This window comes from Osmerus eperlanus, chromosome 26, assembly GCF_963692335.1.
Source record: "Osmerus eperlanus chromosome 26, fOsmEpe2.1, whole genome shotgun sequence".
NCBI classification, from domain to species: domain Eukaryota; kingdom Metazoa; phylum Chordata; class Actinopteri; order Osmeriformes; family Osmeridae; genus Osmerus; species Osmerus eperlanus.
The window spans coordinates 4727327-4746194 of record NC_085043.1 but is presented as its reverse complement, the minus strand read 5'-3'; the positions used below and the strand labels follow the sequence as shown (position 1 = coordinate 4746194).

The window sequence follows — 18868 nt, the reverse complement described above, 5'->3', positions numbered from 1 at the left end:
TCTGCTGTGAACTCCACGTGGGAGAAATTTGATACAATAGGGTTGTTGTTGTACAAGAGGAAATGGTGAACCTGTAAACTGTACGTACAGCACTCGAGGCTTTGTGGAGGCCTTGTATTGAAACTGTCATGTTGTCATAGGGAATCCTCCTTTGCAACCAGAGAGAGCTGGACAGCTATTTCAGGGTAGGACAACTGGGCATGTCACTCATGCCCAGTTTTGTGTGGATCATTCAAGCACATCGATAGCCATCTATGCATGTTTGCATGGAAATGCAGCTCAAAGTCTAGCTGGGGTACTTCCATAAGATTTTCTTTTATTGTATTGCCCACATCTTGCTTTTTTATGCAACTACTAATAAAGATGTTCTTGTGGAAGTCATGAGAGGATATGAGTAGACAGACTTCCCAGGCGATGCTTGTATTAGATCAATGAGCTGTCATTACCTGCCCTTACAATGATAAGTTTGCAATGATCTAATTCTGTATGGCTTTTTGACATCAGGAATACTGAATAACCCTCCTCAAATGCATTTCATTTTCTAGCCAAGTTACCGCCGTGCAGCAAGGAGTGGAAAGGTCTCAAAATGATTGTTTCAACATTTAATCTTGCCTTTGTGTAGACTAGACACTGTGACACAAACTAACCTTCCTACCTTTGCATCATGGGAAATCTGTTCCTGTCCATGTCTGACATCATTCAGACATGGACAGGAAATAGGACAGAAAATCTCAAATATGATACTAATTTACTTTTCTCATGTACTCATAGTATGTCGCACTACAACAATCAGTCTGTAAAATAATGTTTTATCTTATTGATAGTGACATTTGACTGTTGCTTACTCATGGCATTGAAGCAAATATGACATTTAGATAGATATTGCACACCAAAATCACATTCACTGATTCCCATTCTTCATTAATTTGACTCTTGTCAAAAACAGCTGTTAAATGGGTAATGCTCTGGGAATTTGATAGTTTTCAGGCCACAAAAGGTCTATTTGCGTTGATTCTTCAAAGTTTACAAAGGACAAGACTCACAAGTTATGGGTGTGTTGGAAGGAGGTGTCTGGAGGAGGAGTTGTGTAATGCTCTTTCTCCTAAATGGCCTCTTCATCACCGATTTTTTACACAACGCAATTTATTTACCAAACCACAGTTCCAGTAAAGACCAATAAGTCAAGCACATTTGTTTGGAGCAACATACAGTACCGTCTATGTAAACGGCGAGGGCAAGTTATGTCAACACAGTTGCTGACATAAATAAATTATAAGACTATATTAACATACCCCAATTGGACATGACATTAAGTATCTAATCATTTTAGATGGATTTGAAATGTATTGATTATTCATGCAGATCAATGAAATCGATTAATCAATTTAAGACTTTCTAAACAATAATAGGTGGTAAGACCAGCCAGGATCAACAATAGGTTTCACAGCAACCGAAGGCATCAGTGACTTTCCTGGTGCCCCAGAGCCTTAGCTAGCCTTAGCTAGGCTCCTTTGCAATGTTTTGTTTGCAACCTATAACTCTAAAGGCCATGTAATATAAATAATCATTCTAAAAGAAGAGATTACCAATACCTCTGAATGTCGAGGCTGACCTTGAGATGGTGTGGAAACAAGGTCCATTTCATAACGATGCTCACTCCTGAACAGATTTCTACAGCCTGCTCTTTCAATGCTGGCCCTGTCCTCTGTCTGACCTACCTAGAGAGAGATTCCTGAGTCATAGGACACCGTGGTGCCTCTGTGTATTGTGGCACTTAGTTGTTGTACAGTACCTGTGTCCTGATGTTGTCACTTGTCCTTTGGTGCTCTTGTTGTTTAGACTCAGGCAATGATATCCTTGTTGTTATGGCTAGCATGCCATTCTAAACCGGAGACAACTCTGAACCTTTGTAATAATTTATATGTCAATTATAAAATAAACAACATTTTTGAATTTGGTTTTTAGGACAAAGGATTTTATTTATGTTACACTGTCGCCCAGCTAAAAACAACAGTTCTTCTACAGATTGGATGAACTTGGCCCAATTCCATATACGCCTTGTGTTTGTGGAATGTGATAGCCGACAACATGTTGATGAATGTAGTGTTCTGGAGGATAAACAAAACATATAGATGTTGACCAACCTCAGGTTTTCTCTTCCACGCCACGAACCTCAATACTAATGTGTTAGACTCCATTGGGATTGCTATTTTCTATCATTCTATACCACTTTTACGTCCATTCAAATTTTGAATGATTTTTGCATTGTTGTCTCAGCAGTGTATTTTAACGGCAAACGAACTGGCATAAATGTACAGTACGTTATGCACAAACAATTCCTACTTGCAAATAGGTTCTTGACAATAATACACAGACAGATATATTATACGTGTATATAATATATACACTTATATATTATAATTTGTGACTCTTCTGTCCCCTAATATCAGACCTAAATATGATCATTCATTTATGCATCTTCGGTAGAACATTGTTTCTAGTTATTGATTGGAACTGAATATTTACTCAAGAAGAGTACTGCACACCATGCACCGTGCCAGGGGAAGGTTGCTTCTAGACTGCTGCAAAGACTAGCTGATAAAACTTGGCTAGCTCTGTAGAGGCTAACTGTCTCGTGTTAGAATTGCCCAAGGCTTTCGTCTGTTTCCGAACTATGATGAAGGAGAAATCCTGTATAGTTCTAAGACTTTTTTTCCTATTTCCCCCCTGTTATTTCTTCATTCTGCTTTTGTATTGAACATGTTAATGTGCTGTGGACAAAACTTGAGACCCATTGTAAATACTCAAGCCCATCTACTGTATACATTCCCTTGTAAACCTTCATGATGGTGTCTATGCTGCTACCCTACACTAGTGACTCATTGCCTTAAAAACATTGCTGCTTCCTAGTGCTACTGTACTAATGTTTAACATCAACACATTTATAACGGAGTTCTGCCACAGCCTGTGAGTTGTGCAAAACCCTTATAAAAATGCCCAGTGTGCTGTGTCAACCAAAAACAATGCCATGACAAGCAAAACAAAAATGTGCTCTAATTCTCTTTGTTTTCTTTCATCCTTCTCTATCTTTATTCCTCTCTCTTTCCTTTCCCCTTCCTCTTCCAGTGGCATTACCAGTCTGCTTGATGCCAAAGAGGTTGGCATGAAGATCTTTGAGGACTATGCCAGTTCTTGGTATTGGATTCTAATGTAAGAAACACTTAACAGATTTGTAACATTTCATGATCTCATAGAATGTGTTTTGTCCAGTTGTTGGTGATACACTGCTTTGGATAAATGTGTCTTCTAATGAAATACATGTGAATGTGTGTGTGTTTGTGTGTGCGTTCTTACAGTGGTCTAGTTATAACAATGGTGGTCAGCCTGGCCTTTATCCTGTTGCTGCGATTCACTGCTGGTGTGCTGCTGTGGCTTATCATCTTTGGGGTTATCGCTGCTGTGGGCTACGGTTAGTATATTGTGTGCAGAGCACTCCACACTGACACATAGTGGCTACTCATAGAAATACCTCAACAACGGAGCCAATTATTCCAGAGGTGGTCTCTGAAAAAAATGTCATACAGTCCACGTGTTAAATGCACACCTACACATGCCGAACATCCCTGTATTTAGAAGCGTGTGGGAGATATTTCCTAAACCTTCTCACATCTCGCTGTCTCTCACATCCACCCACAGCTCAGCACCTCTGTTGTCATGGCGAACTTGAGCTAATAAAGCCCTGATGTTCTTCCATCAGTGTTTCTTCAAAACATATATTTTCTTTCACATTTTTCACCCCTTTGTCTGTTTTTTTTTGTTTTGTTTCTCTCTCGCCATCTGTAACCCCCCTCTTTACCGACCCCACCCTGTACATACTTTCATTTAGGTATCTGGCACTGCTATTGGGAGTTCAGCACATTGCGAGGGAAGCCAGACGCCGATGTCACAGTCTCAGATATTGGTTTCCAAACTGACTTCAGGGTTTACCTACAGCTTAGTCAGACCTGGCTGGTCTTCAGTGAGTGGAACCCTTTTCCTTATTCCTCCATAGTTACTGAGCGCACTCTATATGCTTTAAATTGGTGGTCTCCAACCCTGGTGCTCAGGGCCCACTGTCCTATATGTTTGAGACATTTCCCTGCTCCAACACACCTGATTTAAATGAAGGGGTTGATATCAAGCTCTCTAGAAGCCAAATAACAACCCATTTGAATCAGGTGTGTTTGAGCAGAGAAACATCTATAACATACAGGACAGTGGGCCCTGGGAAGCAGGGTTGAAGACCACTGCTTTAGGTGACCTTCAATAGTAATTCAGAAGATATCTAGTGCTGTGAATCAAGTTGTCAATAAAATTATTGAACACATTTTTATTTACTTTCCTTTCCTTTATGCAGAGGTGTAGCCTGATTTGTGCTTTTTCTATTGTCAAACTTTCGTTTTCTCTTGTGTTCATTTACAGTGATCTCCTTGTCAGTCATTGAGGTGGTCATTGTGATAATACTTATATTTCTAAGGAGGAGAGTACGTATTGCCATCGCACTTCTGAAGGAGGGAAGCAAGTGAGTGCCATCCTTCCATATGAACAAAATTTTCATATGTTTTGTTCTTTTTACATAGGCCAATCCTCCAACTACCTTGTTTTATCGCTCTTTTTTAACTGTTTCTTTCTGTGTGTTTTTTTGCCAAGGGCAATTGGCTATATTATGTCCACCCTGTTCTACCCGATCATCACCTTTGTGCTGCTGGCCATCTGCATAGCCTACTGGGCTGTCACAGCAGTGTATCCTGTCAAACATACAGTACCATCACAAATGTTGCTACTATGGGAAAAAAACTCTGTCTTTACTCGGTTTGGAATACTTTAGGTCAACGCTATTTGTTTATTTCACACCGCGGTGTGGAGACGTTGCATGGTTTGTGTAAAATGTTTTGTGTCCAGGCTACATTTTCTTCAGTCGTATCTTTTGATATATATATGCAAAGCAGGTTCACATAAGGTTCACTAACGATGATTGGACATTCCGACTTGAACGCACTAGATGTTATCTATGGTCAGGGCTACTGAGTAATTCAATTCCAATTAAGTGACGGCTTTATGAAAAGCCCCAACTTGGGTTGACACTATGCAACACTCAAACACTTGGAACTTGTTTACACAAAGGTGTTGAAATGAATACTAGTTGAAGCAGAATTTATCTCACTTCAAATATGTTATTGCGTAATTTCATCCCCAATAGTGTAGCAATACTGTATGTCATGGCTTTGCTGTCTGTTTCATTTAGTCATTTAGCAGAAGCTCTTATCCTGTTTCTTGCAAATATGTTTCAGTAAGACAAGTTACTATTACAATACTGTATAATATGCATTGTTGTTATATTGTCCAGTGCTACAGCCCTTAACAGCTTTACCCCTAGCTTTTTGGCATCTTCTGGTGACGCAGTCTACAAAGTCATGTCCACGCAGTCCAACTGCATGTACTCCAACCTCACTTGTGATCCAGAGGTCAGCTCTACGTTCTATGTTACATTGTGGCCTAAACCAAATCTCATGTTTGTCTACAGTGTTGGGTGGATTTAAGATGTTTACAATTAGCCCTGTAGTTGCATTTTAATAGGCTATACTAAACACGGGACAGATAAGTATTAGGAATAACTTCAACTGCTTCAACTTCAACTTCAACTGACTGCTAAATTTGCTCAAACAGAACAGTTCAAATGAATCATGTTGCTTCGAAAGATAATGGTACCCTCATTGTATTGAACCCTGTAAATGAAACCCGATAACAACCACACTTCTCTGGTCCGCCGACAGACATTTGGTCAGACCAATGTCACCAAGGTATGCCCAGGCTCCCAGTGCACATTTGCCTTCTACGGAGGGGAAAGCCTCTACCATCGCTACATCTTCGTGCTGCAGTTGTGCAACCTGCTGGTGTTTCTGTGGCTGGTCAACTTCACCATCGCCCTGGGCCAGTGCACTCTGGCCGGGGCTTTTGCATCCTATTATTGGGCCCTGAAGAAGCCCAATGACATCCCCACCTGTCCCCTTTTCTCCTCCTTCAGCAGGGCCATACGGTGAGTGAACAGGTACCCTGGCACAGTACAGTTATGGGGTTTAAACAAACATAATGAGTTGGGTTGGGGTTTTATGATGTGTGCAGGACTATCTCAGTACTGGTGTAGTTTGCAGGGGCTGTACGTACATTTACATTTGCGCGTGCATGTTGTGTGTTTGTTACAGCTATCACACAGGTTCCCTGGCTTTTGGTTCTCTGATCCTGGCTGTGGTCCAAATGTTCCGCATAGTTTTGGAGTACCTGGATCACAAACTTAAAGGTATGCTACTCTACGAATGCATTAAAAGGAAAAAGGAAGAAAAAAAAGCTTTCTGATTGGTCAAAACAAATCCTGCATGATGATTTTTTCAACCAATAATTTTGGGGATTTAGTATTAAAGTCGGTTGTTCTATATTGTGGCAACCACCACTCCCCGCGGGGAGCATCATATAATTTAGGAAGGCTTCATACATCAAACAATTTTACAAAAAGTTAAACCAAAAAAGGAACCAGAATACATCTTCTTCCTCTGGGAGGGAACGTACACGGAGGTTCTCTCGATCTCCGGTATGTGTTGCGTCAGCCTGGAACACAAAGCCAAGCATGGTTATCAAGCTCACAGATATGTTCCACTGCCTCTCGGGTGGACTCCTATTCTTTGGGGGCTGGTTCCTTTTATTCCTGCTTTCTACTCTTATTATCTGACGGGACGTGGTTGTGCCACCTATCAGCTGATTGGAAAGCGGGAACGGGGCGATGATGTTGTTAATGACGTGGCCAAGTGTCGCTGACTGCGGTTCTGATGCGTTAGACGATTCGCTCTCCGGTTGCCACAATATTCAAACTGAATTCAGTGTTTAATAACATGTGTAATATATACAGGGTCCCACAGTCATGAACAATCTTTTTTTTTAAGTCTGAAAATGTCAAATATAGGTTGATTTGCAAGACAATGAATGACATTTTGTGAAACAAGACCTATTTTACACTTGGGCTTACTCTAAGGTGTGCCTGTTTGAAGGACAACATGTTGTTAACATTAAATTTAATGCTAACTTTTAGAATTGGAAAAGATGTTGAAACCCTGAATGTACTGTAGCTTTGTAATGTGAGGATGAATACTAATCTTCTTGACAACAATGGTGATATGATGATGTCTTCCCAGGTGCTCACAATGCATTCGCACGGTTCCTCCTCTGCTGCCTCAAATGCTGCTTCTGGTGCCTGGAGCATTTCATAAAGTTCATGAACAGGAACGCCTACATCATGGTGAATAAAGGCTTAATTGCTTGTTTCAGAAACTAAATAGTACAGATTTGCTTCCAGTATAGTCACGTCTCTAGGATTCAAGCATGTTGGATTTGGATCTCTAAATTAAAGCTGCAAGAGGTAAAGGGAGGGGGGACCCATTATCGGCTATTCAAGCTCTCCAACGTTCCAGACCCCAGTATCGGCCAAGACCGTTTCTTCCGTTAAATTGTTGAAGATTTGCTGCAGCAACGAATGAAAGTACCGTAACTCACCGACATGTATACACCTCTTACTTTGATATTTAAGTATATATACATGCTCTCAAACCCATACGTGTAGTATATGTCTTGCGCAGCGTCAAACTTGACATTTCTCTCTTAAAAGTTGTTGGAGAAGTTGTTGGCTAACTACCACAATGAAAAAAAATTATTTTCAGTTCGATTTTTAAGCTGTAATGTTTTGTTATAGTGTATCTACATATCAAAGTACAATGCAGTGACATCACATTTTTTATTTGTATTATATCTACATTTTCGTAAAATTCCTGACAAGCATCGAGAGCTAGCCAAACGATAATGGGTCCACTTGGGCACTTTCCTCGAGCTTGAACTTGGTTTACAGTGGTTTTTAGTAATAAGCCAAGGAGGAATACACGCCTCGCAGAAGGTGATAGGCTGGAACAGGATTGCTGGAACATAATTGGTGGGAAAGGAATGGTCAACTTCAAATTAGAAATAGTAATTCCACTGGCACTGAACTGTCTGTGTTAATAAACTACTCTTAGAGAGCCTCATTAGCTTACATGTTTATAGGGGATGAAAAAAATCGTACCTATTGTACCTTTAACATTACTCACACTTGTCATTTTTTAGATAGCAATATATGGGAAGAACTTTTGCACTTCAGCCAAGGATGCTTTCTTTCTGCTGATGAGGAACGTTGTGAGGTAAGACTGTCTGTGCCTTTCATCTGTCAAGTGTACCTGGGTGTGTCTCTTTCTGTTGCTCGGTCACTTTTCGTCACAAAGGTTGTCTGTTCTTCTCTGGGTCTCTGGGATTCTCCTCCATTCTGGCTTTTCTCTCGTCTGCAGGGTGGCTGTCCTGGACAAGGTCACAGACTTTTTACTCTTCTTGGGAAAACTGCTTATTTCAGGAAGTGTGGGTGAGTTCCCTTTCCTCAGTCTGTAGGTGCGCTGATTAAGAAGACTCAATCAACTTTCTCTCAGTGTCTTTCAGTTTAACATATGTTTTATACTGTACATGGTATTTATGGGTAGTGTTGTCAAAGTACCAAAATGTCAGTAACCGGTACCAATACCAGTGAAATTTCACGGTACTCAATACCATTTTAGAAACCAAAGCAGTCACAGTCACCTACAATATCTAAGGCTGTAGCCTACTTATGACAACAACAAGACATTAATAATCACAATGCATGTAGCATGTTGTGTGGACTGAGTGTAGACATTAAGCAAACTCAGCAGATGACTTGGAGATCATTTGTAAAATAAAAAAATATAAATCTTGACTTGAACATCATTTATAAGAAGTAGAAAGACATTACTCATGGGTAGGAGATATCTGCCCCAAAGAATGGAGTGACATCACAACCCTTCATTTAGGAAATGTTTAATAAATAAATAGTAAAATACAGTGCATCCAGAAATTATTCACAGGCCTTCACTTTTTCCACATGGTGTTATGTTACAAAATTTATGAAATTATTTTTTCCCCTCAAAATTCTACACATTTTTGTATTTTTGTAAATCTTAAAAAAAAAAATCACATACATAAGTATTCACAGCCTTTGCCATGACACTCAAAATTGAGCTCAGGTGCATCCTGTTTACACTGATCATCCTTGAGATGTTTCTACAACTAGATTGGAGTTCACCAATGGTAAATTCAGTTGATTGGACATGATTTGGAAAGGCACACACCTGTCTATATAAGGTCCCAGAGTTGACAGTGCATGTCAGAGCACAAACCAAACCCTGACGTCCAAGGAATTGTCTTTAGACCTCTGAGACAGGATTGTATCGAGACACAGATCTGGGGAAGGGTACAGAAAAATGTCTGCAGCATTGAAGGTCCCAATGAGCCCAGTGGCCTCCATCATCCGTAAATTTAAGAAACCTGGAACCACCAGGACTCTTCCTAGAGTTGGCCGCCCGGCCAAACTGAGCGATCGGGGGAGAAGGGCCTTAGTCAGGGAGGTGACCAAGAACTTGATGGTCACTCTGACAGAGCTCCAGCGTTGCTCTGTGAAGAGAGGACAACCTTCCAGAAGGACAACCATCTCAGCAGGCCTATATGGTGGAGTGGCCAGACGGAAGCCAATCCTCAGTAAAAGGCACATGACAGCACGTCTGGAGTTTGCCAAAAGGCACCTGAAGGACTCTCAGACCACGAGAAACAAAATTCTCTGGTCTGATGAAACAAAGATTGAACTCTTTGGCCTGAATGCCAAGCGTCTTGTCTGGAGGAAACCAGCCACCGAGCTCATGAGGACATGGAACGTTGAGTACATTTCTAGGAGCCCTATCTAAAACCTAAACAAAAGCTATCTAGCATGCTAGATAGCTTTTTTTTGAAAGCTATTCCTTTTTCTGTGCTTGCGAAGGCTATGCTAATTGTCACCCACCCTCCCATAGTGTGATACCATTTAACTCCCTTGATTTCCTATATTCATTGTCCAGTCCTCTGAGATGCTCAACTTGAGTGTATCAGACAACTGCACCTTATAGATCTATAATGAATACATTGATTTTGTCTTGAACTTGTACTATCTAATGTCTTCACAAGCTTGTAGCATCATTCTCAAAAATAGTTGAGGCTGTAATTGCTGTTAAAGGTGCTTCGACAAAGTATTGCGCAAAGTCTGTGAATATTTATGTACATGTTATATTTTCGTTCTTAATTTTTGCTAATCTATAAAAATTTAGAAATATTTATATAAATAAAAAAAATATTTCTATAACAATTTATTTTCACTTTGGCATTATGGGTTATTGTGTGTAGAATTCGGAGGAAAAATATGAATTGAACTCATTTTGGAATAAAGCTGTAACATGTGGAAAAAGTGAAGCTCTGTGAATACTTTCCGGATGCACTGTAAAGAGTAAAGGAATGTATGCATAGACAAGGTATATGAAAATACAATCATATTATTGGTTCATTACTTAAACAGTAATAATCATATTTTGATTAATGGGAGAAATGCATTCAATTGATGAACACATAGGCATGAGAATGATTAGATACTGTATGTTGGGATGGCATGTGAGTTCAGATTCTCACAACTCTTAGCATCTGTCCCATTCGTTATGTAGAAGGTCTTGAAAGTCCCTAATGAACACTTGATCTGTGTCCTATTTTCAGGTGTCCTAGCATTCTTCTTTTTCACTCGTAAGATACCAGTAATTCAAGAGGAGGTGCCATCTTTGAATTACTATTGGGTCCCCTTACTGGTAAGAAGTAATACTTTCACAACTATGGATTGTTCGTTTTGATCCCCACTGCTGACTGGCACTGACTTTTCTCCTTTGCAGACGGTGATATTTGGATCCTACATGATTGCACATGGCTTTTTTAATGTCTATGCCATGTGTGTGGACACCTTGTTCCTGTGCTTTTGTAAGTACACTATTTACAATTAATGTACAATTACTGTAAATTGACTGTACTTGTACAGTATGACGTTGGTCCCTACTGGCAGAATTTTTGTCTTGTGAATAGTTAGAGCCCTTGACTTTATGCATGATAGGCATGTCATCAGTCTAACTTGACCTTGGGTACAGAATAATCAAAGACTAATCACTCGCTGGAATGCATCCGCATGTGGTTCTACCCGACTTGAACCAAAAAGATTTACTCCCAACGCTAACTGACTTTCCTGCTTAAGCTTCGTCCTTTTGACTCTGCTGACTCCTGTTCTCTCCTCTTTTTTCATCCTCCTTCCTTCTCTCTATGTGCTGCTCACCCTCCTCTGCTCTGCGGCTATGCTTCTCCTCCCCCGCTGGCCTGGTCCAGGTGAAGACCTGGAGAGGAACGATGGCTCTTCCGCCAAGCCTTTCTATATGTCCCCTGGCTTACACAAGATCCTGCGCAAGGGAGACCAGGGAGCCAAGCTATACACTGGCTCTTGATACCCCTCCATTCACTTATGAATAGACTTGTACACACTCACACTTTACTGTCTGTGGATTGTGTGTGAACCTTTCAAGAGGAAGGCCTCTCTAGGCTGGACTCAGTCTTCTGAAAAGGAAATGTATTAGTTCCTCGGAATGGAGTGAGATTTGGAGTCTATGAAGAGGCTTTGTTCACCTTCGCTATCTGTTACTGGCCTTTTGTTGTGCTGTGCATCAGTTCCTTTTCACCTTCTCTGGACTCTGCTGATCTCTGCCTTACCAAGAGCACTGCAGCGCAGTGTTGTGTGTGTGTGGGGGGGAGGGGGGGGAGACAAGTAATATTGTGTGTGTGTGCGTGTGTAGATGAATGTGTGTGTCTACAGAAAGATAAGGAATTGTGTGTGTGTGTGTGTGATGGGTGTTCAATTGACATTAGTCCAATAACACAAACATCAGACACAAACTGCAAAAAGAGATCTCTATTTTACGGATGCAATTAATGGATATTAAGTTCGCAGGATTTGAAGTTGATACAAGGGCACCCCCTTGTGGCACAGCTGTCTTTGTTGCATAGTTTCATGTACTGTATTGGAAAATAACTGCGATAGCTTTTCTGTCTTGCATGATTTCATCTGATAGCCACCATTATTTTGATAGGTGCTTTTCACCCACCCTCTGGACAACTAACTGTGATAAACACAGCTTGAAACTCACATGCAACGTTATAAGACTTATAAAATAATGACTTTGACACATTTCCTACCTATTTTCCCAGGTGGCAAACTCTGTTGGTGTTTTTAGAAGGCCTACAGGTTCCTTATTTATACACTGTAAAGAGACAGAGACAATGTATGTGTTACATTTCTGAAGACATGCTTTAGCGAGGAATGAAACTTGAATAGTGCTGGGGTCACTATCTGGAGTTCTGAATGCAGTGGCTTGTAAATGTGCCTAGTTCTACATGAAGATGTATTCCTCCTTTTATTCCATGGTTTTGGATCTAACCTGAGAACCTTTGGAATACTGTTTATAAAAAAGGATGTCAAAGCCATTTGATTTTTGGTAACTTTTCTATTGAATAGTTCCAGCGTAGTGCTGTTTTTATGACACGGTAACCCACAACTGTCTGGAGGCTGTTCAGTGTTGATCTTTTTTTGTACAGCAGTGTTTTTTGTATCAATGAATCAAATGAAAAGCGTGGTCTCTTTTTAAAATAAAATTAAAATGTTTGAAATAGAACAGTTCAATTTTCCATGCATCTTCATCTTACCTAGTCTTTTATTTTTGACCATATTGCCAGAGTATTTGAAATGTACAGTCGATGGGTTTTGGATGTGTAAGTGTGTTAAACAGGCTCTCCCTTCCCTAGTGGTGGATTTGGAGGTCAACAACGGCACTGCTGCCCGCCCCTTCTACATGAGCAGTACCTTAAGAAACATACTCAACAAAAAGAACAGCAGAAGGAAAGAGAAGAGGTAGAGTGAAGGAGAGAAGGGGTAAGAGTTGGCTGGTTTAAACGATGACCTAAGAAGACTGAAGAGAAAACCAGGGATACTTTGGAGATTTTATGAATTTAAGAATAAACTAATTATGTGGTTTCATCGGTGTTATGCTTTTTGGGAGTTCTCTTTTGGAAAGTGTGAGCTAAAGACTGCGTGCCACACTGGTAAAAATGTATATTGTTGGGGCCAAATAATGCATGAATTAGTTGGTATGGCCTGGTATAAACGGCACTAAAGTTGTCAAAAAGGGTGAGTGATTTCTGCATGTTTTTTTAAGGATTTTTGCCAGACTGGATTTCATGCTTTTCCCAGATTAGTGGTGGTCCACAAGGTGGTGCAATCTTAAGAATCCCCGATGTATAGTATTGTGTCAAGAAAGCATAATAAACAGTTGATTAAGGTTTATTGTTAAATGCTTATTACTTGCCATGTATGATTATAGCCCACAAGATCATTTTATTTTCTCATATTGAGAAATGTATAGTGTCCATTATTCATCTCTAATTTAGCACTGTACTATGAGTATGTAATATCATTAAAATTAAAGTGTTTCATTCTTAAGTGCCTTATTTTTACTTTTTTTACAAGCACGTTGAATGTTTAATTGTGTTGAAATGAAATAATTTGCTTGATGTTTCACTGGATAGAATCAAATACTGAAGTGGACAGATTCATTTTTAACACCATGTGTAGTTCAATAGAAGGATATTGAGTGTTAATGTCAGTGTCATAGTTTCCTATATGCAAAAAAAAAAATCCTGTCTTTGAATGCACCATTCCCACTTTGTCAATTTTATTCGGCAAGTTCTATAAACAATGTATGCACAAATGTATTACAGCTTAACAGTCCACATGGTGTTGTTTTTACTTCTATTTTTATATATATTGATAACTTAATTTCAGTGAATTAACTATGCATGTTAGTGTTTTCTAGTTGTGTTTTTTTGTATAGCCCACTGTTGATATGTACTGTACTGTTGCTCTGACCTTTCCTTGAAATACAGAAATCAGATAACATTGAAGTACATAGTGGTTTCCCCCCTCTGTGAACTTAATTATTTTGTTTCACCTCAGTCATGTACTGGAGAGACAAAGATTATTGTTTAAAGTGTCAACCAAAAAATGTTGTACCTTGAATTATTTATGGAACTGCACTAATTGTTACAGGTCATTTGAATATATTGTAATGTATTCTAAGATAATGTCACCTTTCTTCTGGACTTTTTGTATCGCAAGTGCTTGTATGTAACTTAATTTACAAATGTTGTAATAAACAGCTGTTGTTATGAGAAAGTATTTGTAACAAACTGATGCTTGTAAAAAAAAAAGTGTTTTGACACCACACTTGCAGTCTTTATGTACAGTATTTGATCGCTGTATGTTTTTTATGGGAGGAGAATCATTAAAAATGCATTCAACATTTATTTTCTAAACAGATATCACACATACAGTACATACAATAAATAAATAAATAACCAAATAAATAAACATCCATAAATTAAATGCATACACATATGATAATTTCAGTTCAACTGCACTATGAGGTTTCAATATGTATCAATGATCATACAGAATGTTCTCAATGCTTGAATTAGTGATTGTCATGAAGTTGAGTTGTGTCACCTTGTAATAAGTACACAAAGGAACACATCCACAATGTCACATTGAACCTCCCCAATACCTTCAGCTTACATGTCTTTCTTTTTACACAGATATCTCAACCCATGGCAATACACAATATATGTGTATGTCAAACTATATATAATGAATTATAGTGTATGTTTGGATAAGAAATAGTGATTTCTCTAGTAATCATGACCTTAACAATACAGAAACCAACAGAATAATAGTGAGGACTTCTACCGCATGTCTGTGCTTGGGATAAGGAGTCAGGACATTGTGAATCCCTGGTAGTGCCTGAGGATGTTTGTGCGTGTGTGTAGCTCAAGCGTGGGACACAGGCAGAGAGGTCATGGTGTGAGGGGGCAGCAGGGGTTGGAACAGCATAGACTGAGGGGAGTGCACTGTGGAGATGGAAGGCTAGCATTAGTACAGACAGATTACTGTACAACCAGTTTACAAGAACACTCCAAAGGGGTGCAAAAAAAAAACTAGCTTAATGTTCAATCTTGGTTTCCCTTTAAGGACACATCTATAATGCCCAGAAATCTTACTATGTCAAATGTTCTCTCGCAGCTCAGTAATAATAGTAGTGTAATAACTGTAATGTACTGGTGCCCTGCTTACCGTCTATGAAGGAGTGGAGTGCAGAAAGCATTGGGCCTTCAGGCCCCCCGTAGGCTGTGTACTGTAGCTCCTCGGGGGTTGGGGTGGGCTGGGAGAGGCGTCCGGCCTGCAGCGAGGTCAGCGTGCTGGAGGACGAGTGATTGGGGCTCACATGCTTCTTATGGCGCGCACGGCAGTTCTGGAACCACACCTGTAAAATAGCAGGAATATTACAGTATTTACCACAGACTAAAAGTGAATACCTTGGGGGCACCCTGGTGGTACCACTATGGCTAAGGCCTTAACACAGGATCCAGGGTTTGATTCTGGTCCAGGCCATATCCTGCATGTTTTCCCCTATCTTTTTCTGATTTCCTGTCTCAAACTGTCTCTATAAATAATGTGAACAAATTTAAGAAAAAAAATCTTTATTAAGTGAATCACTTATTTGTAAAAACAGGCCAGTACAACTGGCCTGTTTCTTCTGATATTCATCTTCTGATATTCATCTTTTCTTTTTTTCATTAAGTTATAACAGGACTTCACTTGGTCATAATTGCTATTTTCATTCATTACTAACCTGTATCACTCTCCTGCTCAGGCCTGTCTGCTCAGCCAGCTTCTGCAAAGTCTGGGCATCTGGGTTGTTGTCCTGGGCAAACTGGGTTTGCATTATCTGGAGGTGTTGTGATAGGGGTAAATGAGGATGGGAAAGAATAAAGAGTAGACATTATATTTGTTCTGTGCTAATTTAGCTACTAGTTTATATATTTATATATTGTGGTAGCCTATATTGTGGAGAATATTGTGATTTATTTAACTTTTTGTTATGTTATGTTTTTACAATGATACATTACTCTTAACTATAACCACTATGTAATTATTTGACAATTATTACAATGTTGCAAGAAGACAAGCACACAATATCATACATTGACGGGACAGTGGTGCTCACCTGCAATTGATCTGCAGTGAAGCTAGTGCGTGCTCTCTTTGAAGGCTTTGGCTGGTTCACTTCCTGCTCAGTGGGCATTGCGCCTTCAACATTTACACCAGTTCCTGAAATTGCATTTGTATTGTTTCTTTAGCTTTTCCTGACCAATGTCGCAAACTTAAACATACATAGTATTACGGATGCTGGATAGACTAAATGCAGAATTACAGTTTTTTGTTCAGTTTCCGTTCCCAACAAGACAAACTGTGTCGTATGGCTTTCAGATATTAGTAAAAAGTACAATCAGAAATTGTAGACTGCAGTCATTGCTTCCTAACACAAACAAAAACAGCTGAAAACATCCAATAAACATAGGCCTGTCATAATTGCTTCCTCTTATTTGTTATTGATACAAAACACAAAAAGATCCAACGCGGCCTGACAATAAATTGTTTTAGGACTATAGTGTGCTTTGTGTTATGATTTGAGTTGACAAGCATTTTATTCTGTAGGCTATATAATCTTTATACGTCTTTCCATGTCATAACGGCATAAATTAGTAGGCCTATTTATCAAACTGAATAAGTAGGTAGGTAGGTAGGTAGGTAGGTAGGTAGGTAGGTAGGTAGGTAGGTAGGTAGGTAGCTATATCGTCGCTCGCTACTTACCTTTTTCAACAGCGCGTTTCAGGTTGTCCAGCATGCAGTCGTAATGGACACGGCAAAGGACCTTCTCCTCGACCAGCGCAAACTCCTCTCCCGTGGACAGCTGCCTCTTACAGGAGAAACAGGCGAAGCACGCAAGGTGATACACGTTCCCCTTAGCCCGACGGACCCAGTCTGTGGAGTGAATGTTGCGGCCGCAGCAGGCGCACCAGGTGCCATATCTTCTACAATGAAGATAACGTTTTTTTTTTAATTAGGTAGGAATATTGGAAGCCAGTAGGCCTACTTGGTTGCAAAACTCAGACAAATGCTTAAGAATTGCATTGTTTGTACGCATGTGTATAAAATAAATTATGACAAAGTAGTCTACCAATGAGAAGAGGAGGAAAAAAGCATAATTTCATTTCCCTTTGCCAAAGAAAATAATTTCTTAACTCTTTTCCTATTGATACATTCCAAAGCTAAATTAAATAATTGTACCTATTGGGCATGCGGTTTAGAATGTATTCTGCTTGGGGCTTTACGTATAACCTACCTAAAGTAGTCAAGTTTGCAGAAGACCTCTTTTTCTTTGATGTAGCAACTTGTATGACTGCCAAGCGATGCCTGGCACACGCTACAGGAGAGACAACGCACATGCCAGCACAAGTCGTTAACCTAAATGAAAAGACATAACATACGTTTTTAAACGCATTCATTCATGTCATGGTGCACACGCTACCTGCAAGTTCAAATTACCAAACGCTACAAGAGAATAATAAACCATGGGATCATGAGCACTCCGACAAATGCTGACTTTACGATGGGTATTGTATTTTACCTTTAGCAAATATTTATCCACAATTTCCTCATTGCAGCTCGAACAAACAGTTCTACCCAAAAGTGGTGCAGATGCCATCGCCTGCAGCGACAAGGAGGATGAGCCACGGGAGCACGAATCCTCATCCAAAACTTCCACCGATGTGTCCTGAATGGGGGAGCGTACCACCAAAATTATGCATGCGACCGAATCCAACGCACGTAACATATAAATAAAACTGTGCAATTTAGCAGCACTTTCAATTCCAGTTGCACTCTCAAAACCAAATTGATTAAATGCACATCTATGCAAACGAACGGGCATAAGGTTTTGATAGTGTTGGTCCAGGCTATTTATAAATCCCAAAGGCATAATCCATCAAGCGATTGCATGACTGTGAGGAAATATAGAGCTTTAGCTATCAATAGTTTTACCATTCGATTTACTCTCCTGACTTCTCTTTCCATAACTTCTGCGTCCCCTTTGCAATCTTCACACATGTCGGCGAGCAATTTGAGGGCTAGAGGGTTTGATCCGTCAGACTCTGCCAGGCGCCTTTAAACCCTTCTGATATCACATAAATATCACCCACTTTACGTCTCACCATGACAACCCCAACGACCCCCCAAAATGGCATTTAAAACGATAGACAGTCGTTACTTACAAAAACAGGCGGCACTTGAAGTAATAGTTATCCAATGTGCATTATGTTCTTGAGATCTACATCTGTGATTTAAGACTGCCTGCACAGAGGTTCACCCTCCTCCTCCCTTCAATTCACATGCCAATCAAAACCTGTGCAAGAGGTCGCAGGGAATAGGAATTGATTTATTTAATGACAGCAATTAAAAGACTAAGTTTGACAGAAACGCCCGGCCGGTACAACCAAAAGGTGAAGGGGTCTCATTAACTACTTGAGTTTTAATTTCTTGAAATTGTGAAAACATTAAACTAACAGTTTGGCCTTTCCGGTTGGAGGTTATAATTTTCAGACAGGTAGGCAGGCTGCTACAATCGCGTGAAAACATTTTAAAACAACGATTCTCACAAATCTGTAGCCTAATCAAACTCATACTGTAAAAAAAGAAACAATCATCACCTAACATTTTTGCATAGGATTGCATACAGAATCAATGCACTTACCCCATCATTTGACATTAATATGGATCCGTTTTCATTCTCATCAACATTGCAGCAATCCAGTTTTTGCTCACTTTTCCAGTGCATTTCAAATGCAAATAAATCTTCAGTGAAGCCTATAAAGATAGCCACAGATTGAATACAAATAGTAAATAAAATTTAAA

At 39.7% G+C, this 18868-nt stretch overlaps 2 protein-coding genes across 7 annotated transcripts in view; one reads left to right on the top strand and one right to left on the bottom strand.

Annotated features, from left to right (window-relative positions):
- The window catches only part of slc44a5b (solute carrier family 44 member 5b), a 38680-nt gene extending 24427 nt beyond the window's left edge, over positions 1 to 14253 (top strand). The window contains exons 9-24 of one of the 6 annotated variants that reach the window (XM_062452309.1): positions 141 to 185; positions 546 to 578; positions 3127 to 3210; positions 3357 to 3469; positions 3887 to 4018; positions 4462 to 4561; positions 4690 to 4782; positions 5417 to 5504; positions 5814 to 6076; positions 6243 to 6337; positions 7224 to 7327; positions 8182 to 8255; positions 8400 to 8470; positions 10690 to 10778; positions 10860 to 10944; positions 12808 to 14253. In XM_062452309.1, the coding sequence (XP_062308293.1) occupies positions 141 to 185; positions 546 to 578; positions 3127 to 3210; positions 3357 to 3469; positions 3887 to 4018; positions 4462 to 4561; positions 4690 to 4782; positions 5417 to 5504; positions 5814 to 6076; positions 6243 to 6337; positions 7224 to 7327; positions 8182 to 8255; positions 8400 to 8470; positions 10690 to 10778; positions 10860 to 10944; positions 12808 to 12917 (1579 nt within the window). In that variant the 3' untranslated portion in view covers positions 12918 to 14253. Of the gene's footprint in view, positions 1 to 140; positions 186 to 545; positions 579 to 3126; positions 3211 to 3356; positions 3470 to 3886; positions 4019 to 4461; positions 4562 to 4689; positions 4783 to 5416; positions 5505 to 5813; positions 6077 to 6242; positions 6338 to 7223; positions 7328 to 8181; positions 8256 to 8399; positions 8471 to 10689; positions 10779 to 10859; positions 10945 to 11340; positions 12675 to 12807 lie in introns of those variants that run through there. The other 5 variants (XM_062452308.1, XM_062452311.1, XM_062452310.1 and 2 more) reach the window with 5 other exon arrangements.
- Positions 14254 to 14296: 43 nt separating this feature from the next.
- LOC134012758 (LIM/homeobox protein Lhx8) lies at positions 14297 to 18820 on the bottom strand. The gene is made up of 8 exons (XM_062452315.1): positions 18708 to 18820; positions 17586 to 17732; positions 17301 to 17422; positions 16769 to 16989; positions 16122 to 16225; positions 15747 to 15842; positions 15188 to 15377; positions 14297 to 14964 (listed from the first exon to the last, which is right to left on the bottom strand). The coding sequence occupies exons 1-8, from the start codon at positions 18789 to 18791 to the stop codon at positions 14885 to 14887; spliced, it is 1044 nt and encodes a 347-aa protein (XP_062308299.1). The 5' UTR covers positions 18792 to 18820; the 3' UTR covers positions 14297 to 14884.
- Between the last annotated feature and the right edge of the window lie 48 nt (positions 18821 to 18868).